This window comes from Octodon degus, unplaced genomic scaffold (genome assembly GCF_000260255.1).
Source record: "Octodon degus isolate 3935 unplaced genomic scaffold, OctDeg1.0 scaffold00010, whole genome shotgun sequence".
Taxonomy (NCBI): domain Eukaryota; kingdom Metazoa; phylum Chordata; class Mammalia; order Rodentia; family Octodontidae; genus Octodon; species Octodon degus.
In genome coordinates this window covers 13,487,478-13,495,825 of record NW_004524586.1, presented here as the reverse complement: position 1 = coordinate 13,495,825, position 8,348 = coordinate 13,487,478, and the positions used below count along the sequence as shown (strand labels likewise).

Here is an 8,348-nt window from a genome sequence, read left to right as displayed (position 1 = left end):
GGCCAGCGCAAGGACCTGAGTTCAATCCCCAGTTAAAAAAAAAAAAAAAAAAAAAAGGGTGACATCCCTATCCCCAGGTTATTAAACTGGCTGGACTATTTTTTAAACTAGAGTGGACTGTTCCCATTGTCACCATGGGTTCAGTCTGCAGGGACTGTGAGGCGGGCACAGTCCGGCACACATGGGTCTGCAGCAGGTCCCAGCTCCATCTCCTCCACCAAGAGGCCTGCTCCTGCACCCCAGACTGGGGCAGGGGGTAGGGTGGGAGCGGTGTCCACCCCTGCCCCCGGCCCCAGAGCAGGCCACTCACTGCCTGTGAAACCCGCGGCTCTACACTGGAACATGACAAATGACCAAAAAATCAATTTGTAATCTGATTGGAGGTTTTTGATTTCCTCTGATGAGTTTAAATTTCATTAAAAGCAACCTTATTCCAACATAAAAGGAATCCTTGAAGGGTAAAACAGGGGATTGTCTCACGGAGTATAAAGCATCCCAACTCTTTTGTGTGATTTATTCATGGCATTAATTGTGAGGGCCAGCCCGTGGTGTCTGTTGGCAGCTGCGCCGTTATCAGGGCCTGGGATCGGCCTGGCGAGCTGAGAGCACAAGCTCTCCCATTCAAAAATCGCTCTTTGGCATATTGACACTTCAGTTATCAACATCCCTTTTTATCTGCTGGGAGGGAGCTCGTGGGGCCAGAATACTCCACAAATCACCACTGTGGCCACCTCTCTGCGTTCTCTTAATTGTGTGTATTCTCTGGAAAAAATGATCATCGTGGCCTCTTGTCTTGATGAGAAATTGACATTTTCTGAGGACTTCTTTGGGCGCTCCAAGCAGGGAGATAAGGACCCGAGTTGTTTTAAAGGAGGGCAGCCTTTCTTTCCTTTCAGGGGCCTCTTTATTGCTCCCGTTGACCCATTTGATGAGTATGGATTTCACGAGGTCTTTTTCAGCATTTGAACTATAAAAGGTTCAGAATGACACCACCCCTTATAGACAAAAGATAACCTTGCCCTTTGAATATATTGATTCTTTATTAACTAGGCTGTTTAATGCAATGAAATGAGGCATTAGATTGAAGCCCATTTCAAGTGCTTTGAATAATCTTTAAAAGCCTGAAAGACCTTAAAAGGCGGCCTGACAATAATTGGCATACATTTTGAGAGAATGCAGTTCTGGCTTATGATTTGAAACACAAACATAAAATAACTTCGTTCTCCCTGGGTTATAGGGCCTTACAGGCCTGCCCCGAGGAGCAGGCATTCCTGGTACCAGCTCAGTGGGAAGGAGCTGCCAGGTCAGGGCAGCAGCCCCTTCCCAGGCAGAGCCCCCAGCTCCTTGGGAAGCAGCCTGCAGGGAGGGGAGTGGGCTGCGAGCCGCCGGTGGGCCTGTAGCTGTGGACCTCTTTCTTTCCTGTGTCCTTAAGGCTGGAATGATACTGTAGTCTCCTCATTGAGAGGAGAAAAGGGGATTCACAAGTTTCTTTATGTTTTGAATAATTGTTTCCTGTTTTGCTCAGCAGAACAAGTAATTAAGATGACATTTGTGAGTACTAATTTAGATCACACTTCTGTGGATGTGTTATGGAGCTGCAAGCCAAAACATGTAAAAACCAACCTTTCACTGAGGAGAAAATGGAAAATAGTGAGATGCAGGAGGAGGGAGGGAGACCGCAGGAGCCGTGTAAATCGGAACCCCTACAATGGCTGACCTCGTTAGAGTGGATGCATTGGCTGCAGCTGCTGATTCAGGACCTGGAGCCAGGCATGCCACTGCAGTGGACAGGAGTGGGTGATGGCATCCCCCCCCATGGACCTCAGCCAGCACTGGTATCTGGGTGCCCCCAGCACCTGCCCACATGCCCAGGCCCCTTGCTGGGCTCTCCTGAGCCTGGTTCTTGCCCAAGGAGGACATAGCAATGGAGATGGAAGGGGCAGCTGCTGGGGGAAGCAGAGAGATGGCTCTCTTCCCAGCAAATCCTCACACCCAGGAGTGGAGAGGCTGTGGATGGGGTGGGGTGACCAGGCCTGGGGAGCCTCGGGGTGGTACTTATTTTCAAAGACCAGAAGTGGAACAGCAACTGTGGCAGTGGAAGAGCAACTGTCTCAGTGCTGTGGCCCACAGGACTGAGACACAGAAATGCCCCAGACCTGCAAGGATGAGGGTACCACAGGTCCAGAGGGTGCCTCTGGGGATCAGACACATCTGAGGAACTTTCTCTGAGCATCTATATGCAGCTGGAATGACTGAGGTTGATAACTGGCAGGTTCTGGGAAGGATCATTCGGATCCGGCTAAGACGCAGCTCAGGAGCCCAGGACGTGCAAATGAAACCCCCAGTGGGACACTGGCATGTGCTCAGTCATTTTAATAATCAAAACAGATAAAATTACCAAAAGTGAAATTCACAGACAAGAAATACTTTAATTAAATATTGTGTAAAATGAACATTTTTATACAGTTAAATATCTGAAAAAATGTACAGATAAAACAATCTTATTGTAGGGTCTTTGACAGCAAAATCTACCATTGAGTGAAGCGCTCAATTTGGAGACAATGAAGCGATGAACTAATCAACCTAGAACAAACCGCGGGCGGGCGCGAGGACACTCGCAGGGGTTCTCGACATGTGCTCGTGAGCTCGTTTTCCGATCAAGCCCTGACTTACACGAAATGAAGCGGAAGCAATTTAGTTCCAAAGTGACTTCTCAGGCTTTTCCACGTAGCTAAGCCTTGTCAGCTGTCACAAAGCCACAGTGTAACCCGCTGACCACTGGGGATACTCCCTTTGCTTATTTTATTGAGTCCATCGAATGAACACGTTCCGCATTGTGCATTAGTGTTTATTGTCGTCAAGAAAGTATTTTGAAGTCCCTCCTTTTTTTTTTTTTTTTTTGTTTTAAATTTGACTTCTGCTGCAGTTTGCAAAATGCTTGCTGTGCTGTATCTGCAAAGCATTTAGTTCGGGGGGGGGGGCGAGAAAAAGGCCTGACCCTGTTGGTCTCAATGTGGGTTGGCACAAATAGGCACCGCGTCTGAAGGAGGTCATTCCAGTTTAGACAGCACAGGACGGTACTGTGGGATCTGATCACGTAACCGCGCTGGTAAAGAAAAAAAGAAAACCCAGCCGGGATCTGGGTTGGCCCTGAAATCCCTCTGAACCCAGGTGGGCTGGGAGGACGTGGGAGGCAGCGGACAGACCCAGAAAGGAGCGACCTACGGACTTGTGCTTCTGTTTTTGTGTGTCTGCATGTGCATTGTACCTTGTAAATCTCCAAATGAAACATCGATTAACAATTGTGGTGTAGTAAGCCTGTGATAAAATAGCACAGAAGTTCTTTAAAGAAGTCCACTTTTAAGGCATCAGAGAAGTTAATGTGGCAAACATTTTAATTAAAACATCAGAAGTAGATTTCACTTTAAATTTTTAGGCCTCTGAATTTTTCCAGTAAACACAGTTCAGCTATGTGGCAAAGTCATGGGTGGCAGCTAAAATGACTTTTTACAGTCTACAAAAAATAAAATAAGGACACAGCCCCAAACGGTGTCGCCTCTCTGTGGCCACTCCACATGCACAGAATCTACTAAGATTTGTTGCGGCCAGCCGGGTGGCACCGTTTCGTTTTGACTATACAACAAACTTTTTTTTTTTCAAAAGTATTTGTTCAGATAACTTAAAAATAATATAAAAATAAACAATGAATTTGACTTTTCCTCAAAATAATAAAAAAAAAAGGATGGAAGTCTGAACAATAGCAAATATTTGAAGTACAAATGAAATGTAAGGACATTGGTTCATTTTAATGAAACAGATCAGAGACAGGTCTTGGTTTATGGTCTTCCCTGTGTCACAGCACCGGGCCAGGATCAAAAACCAATACAGACAAGAAAAAAGAAAAAGGCAGGAAAAGCAATGTACAAAATTTCAAAGATAAATACAATATTTATAATTGATATGTTACAAAATAAAGCCCCTTAGCAACTGCAAGTGTTCATGGGAAAGGAAGTGTCGAATGAAGACCGTTTTATCCCTTATAAGACACATAAGGAATAAAACTTGTTTTTCTAAATAGTTAAGTGGATCTGAAAAAAATTCAAGACAAGTGTATAAATAGTTAGCTACAACTTTGGCAAAATCACAAAAGTCTACAATTTTATAACCACATACAAAACACATTAGGGAAGAAGGATCTAGAAGTCAAAAGGACAATTTCTGGTACAAGAAACATAGACCTCACAGTAGCCTAAGAATGCAATAGTATACAGTGCTAGCAAAAGTTGAAAAAATGTTGCAGATCGCACTTGCTTAACAGGAAGCTCTAGCAGTGGGAGAATATTGGAACCAACAGACAGTAGCATTTTTTTTTTCTGTCAGTGTGCTTGTTGAAGGCAAGAGAATTCAATATCAAAGTTACAATTTCTAACTACAATAAGTTACAAAGTTTCGTTTCATTAAGATGAAGTTAAGCAATGATAAGCCCTCCCTCCCTCCCTGCCACCCCAAGTTCTCCTAACCGTATAGTCATCCTTTGTTCCAGTTTGATGGCTCATACCTCCTTGGCCCCCTTTTTTTTTCACCACAAAAAAATATTTCACATTATAGAGATACACAACCCTTGTGAATCTAAGTATGAGTACAGGAAAATGTCGGAGGCATTTTTCCTCAGTGTTTCATGGTCATCGACATGGTGCATTCACGAAGGTTCTCCCCACACAGATAGCACGTACTAGACAGCCAAGACGGAGTCAGAAACTTTATACAAAATAGGCGTCGCTTTGTTTTCCTTACTTTTCAGGACTGAGAAATGTGAAAATATGAGAAAAGTTCAGTCAATAAAATGGAATTGTTCATGAAGGAGTAGATTGTTTGCATGTTGATTCTTAATAGTTTAAATAAAATCTTTAAACAAAGTCTTTTGTAGCATCTCAACTGCTGCTGCTATTTGGGAAGGTACTGTTTCCATCAGCGTGGCCTAACACACTACACGTGTCCCCTGAAGTCCGGCCTTGGGCGCTGGCTGCTGCGGAAGGTAGACAAGAGTCCCTCACATGGGCGGGACTACCAGCCCAGACATAGCTGCAACAGAGAAGGGGACAGCAGTTAGTGGCGGCAGCGTGCACACGCTCCCTCAACACGGGCCAGGACTCGCCCTGCTTGGGCTTCGCTCGAGGAGGAGGTGGGATTTGCACACTTCCACTAACCAGCCGCAGGCGTGCTGGGAAATCTACCTCGTGACGCAGGGCTGCGAGGGCGCCACGGTCCCCCGTAGGCAGCCCTCCTCACGGACCTCCTTTGGCGAGGGGAAAGGCTTCTGACACTCTCGTGTGCAAGATGAAGCCTGCTACTTGGCACACAGCTCAGCACCTTGTTCGGGGCAAGTGGAAGCCCAGCTTTCCCAGAGGGCTTCTCTGTCAAGAGAGGGGGGCCAGCCTGGTCACTTCTAGTGAGAACCCGGCTCCCTCCGTGTCCCCCTCTGCCTTGGGGCCCAGGGCGGACTGCCTGCTGTCTGTCCTGCAGCGTAATGGTGAGTCAGGGGCTCTCGGATCAAAGCCACTGGCGGCCCACCTGTTCTGAATCTCAAGGCCAAGGGTCTTGAGAGAGAGGAGCAGCCCCCACAGGGCGCACTCTCAATCTTCTCAGAATAACAGAGCAACTATGCACTAAATGCCAAGTGCAGCCGGAGCTTTGGAGTGAACTCCTGGTACGAATGTAATTTAAAATCTTTTAACTCTAGTGTTGTTTAATTTTTGTCAGAATGATCGTTCTCATTAATTTATGTATAACATATTAATACATTTGTTCATGTAGTGATGCGAGCTTCAATTTCTCAGTTCATTAATTTCAACAATATTAATTTATCTCCGACTCACCGTTACAACTTTATGGTTTGGAAGGCCTGTGTATGTACACACCGCTTGTGTGGCACCATCTCTCAGTTGGCCTTGACACTGCGGCCACAGACAGGGCCCTGGCACCTCACCACTCGCCTGCTAAGCGGTCCTGGCTTGGTGCCCGCAGATGGCTCAGAGGCCAGTCGGCGGCGCAGGGGCCTGGGCGTCCCTTCAGACACTGACAGGTGTTGTGAAGACAATTATTTCAAATCACTGATACCTTTCCAGTTCCTTTTTTGAGCATTAGTTCATCAAAGTGAAATATGCCACCGACTTCACAAAAGGGCCAGTTTGTCTTCTCCACGGCTACGTCCTCAGCACCCAGCAGAGAGCCTGGCACATAGTAGGCGCTCAGTAAATACTGGTTGAATGGATTCATTTTTTTTAAAGGAGTAACTGGATTTGATTTTCACCGGGAGGAGCATATACCAAAGGCGGTGTCTGAAAGAGGCCCAAATGACGGCCACTCAATTCAAGTGCCTTTGGGCTTCAGTGCATCCCAGAGAACCACGCCCAAGCTCACGAGGCCTAGGGATCCTGGGTGGCTTTGCCTGCTGCACACGCCAGGGGCCACGCACAGCCTGCACTGCACAGAGGGCGGGTATGGGGTGCCTGCTCCACATGGCCCCACATGTGGACAGCTGTGTCCAAGCAGTGCCCCCCATGCCCTCGGGCCAGCCCTTCTCCCTCTGCATCGAAGGAGACCAGTTAGAAGACTCAACTCCTATGCGCAGACAGGAGCACAGCCCAGCACTGGTACACGGAGAGCTCTGGGTCTGGATGCATGCCCCTCTCCGAAGGACAAGAGAGCCTTGTGGACTCGTGGTCCACTGGGCAAGGTTGCGAAGCAAGGCGCAGCCTTGGGACAACAAAAGCAGCTTAGTGCTGACATGGGTTTCACAGGGTCTGTCCCCTGCACCAAGAAGGGCCAGCCATGGACAAAGGGCCACTTGCCCAATGGGGCAACACATCACCAAGGCTGCGTGCAGTGCCATCCCACTTTCTCTCACGTGGTTCCATCCCTTAGGGCACAGGGTGCTTTGCTGCGAGGACACTATGTCATGTTGGAAGGGTGAGCTGGACAGAAAGGGTCAGAGAATCTGGTAGCTGTTGGGGCTCAATGGATGGGCGTCCTTCCGGGAGTATGGGGCTGGGTGGCTATGGACCCACAGAGCTGTGCAACGCACGGCCGAGTGAGGAGTTGGAAAATGGCCCCGGGGAGGCCCAGGCTCCCGCCCCATGCCCCCCTCACCTTGCAGTCCGTTCCCGTTGGCGCTGGTGCAGGAAGGAGGAGGCGAGGCTTGGGGCCGGACCACGGGCGCGAAGGCGCTCTTCTGTTTCACTGCGGAGATGACATTGGCAGGTGAGAATGAGAAAATGCCGTGTGTGCTGCTACAGTTTGAAGGGAGGGTGACCGAAGAGGCTGCCATGGTGGGGCTGGACGGCACTACTGCAACAAAGCAAACATGGTCAGCACGCGCGGGCCGTGGCGCAGCGCCACGGCAAGAGCACTGAGGGCCTCGCCTTGCACGGGGTGGGGGTTGCCACAAAACGAGACACGACATGCTTCTGGCTTGCCCACTCTCTGGATAACAGGCCAACGCTTTTGTGTCGGGCTCTCTCTTCCAATTGAGCGGCCCCATTTTGTTCTCATTTTTGTTTTGGTTGCCAATGAGATGGCGTCGGGGCCCGTTTGGGGTCAATTTGCGGTTGTCATTGGGACACCCAGCCTCTGGGGCCACCCTTCCTTTTATCCAGTAGCTCACATCACAGAACATCCAAGCAATGCACACACTCGACTCTGTAGTGAATATGAATCTGCGTGATGACGTGTGACAAAAACAGACACTTACTGCCGTAGGGAGAGTTAGCGGAGGAGCCATTAAGAAATCCAGGCGAGCCAGGGACCCCTAGATTGGCCATGGCGCCACTTCCATATCCATTCATGCTAGTGCTGACTGTGTTGTAATTGGACTGCTGGGGAGTACTGCTGGGGACGTAGCCTCGCGGGGACACGCTGCTTGTATTGCGACTGTAGCCGACTGTTAAAATCCCCCCCCGGCCAAAAATAACGTTATTATCAGCGACAGACACTTGGGGGGGGGGTTTCCCCGAGAATCTATATCATATATTAAACACTTTTAATTTGACCTTATGCTCCTTCTCGCCCTGGTGCCTCTAGCCAGCTCAGATAACCTTATCGTGCCAACCCTACCACGGCTGTCTCGTTGGGGAGCCCCCTTCCGTCTCCGTTGGCTTCGACAGCCAGCCAAAGCACACTTCGATCGCCAGTTGCTTTCGTGTCTCTCTTTACAAGCAATTATCCACAGCTCAGATTCCTGGCCTGTCCCCCCACACTCTGAACTTCCAGCTTCTGCAGACCTGCGTATGCCATGGCTGACAAGGGGCGCTTGTTTGTGGCCATATAATGTCCCTGAAAGGCTGTTCTGG

At 48.8% G+C, this 8,348-nt stretch overlaps 1 protein-coding gene across 9 annotated transcripts in view; it reads right to left on the bottom strand.

Annotated features, from left to right (window-relative positions):
- Window positions 1-2,411: 2,411 nt before the first annotated feature.
- The window catches only part of Ebf3 (early B cell factor 3), a 129,913-nt gene continuing 123,976 nt past the window's right edge, over window positions 2,412-8,348 (bottom strand). For 2 of the 9 annotated variants that reach the window (XM_023709056.1, XM_023709057.1), the window contains exons 14-17: window positions 7,751-7,939; window positions 7,150-7,347; window positions 6,118-6,230; window positions 2,412-5,082 (exon numbers count right to left, since the gene is read on the bottom strand). In XM_023709056.1, coding sequence (XP_023564824.1) covers window positions 5,065-5,082; window positions 6,118-6,230; window positions 7,150-7,347; window positions 7,751-7,939 — 518 coding nt within the window. In that variant the 3' untranslated portion in view covers window positions 2,412-5,064. The remainder of the gene's footprint in view (window positions 5,083-6,117; window positions 6,231-7,149; window positions 7,348-7,750; window positions 7,940-8,348) is intronic. The other 7 variants (XM_023709059.1, XM_023709058.1, XM_023709061.1 and 4 more) reach the window with 7 other exon arrangements.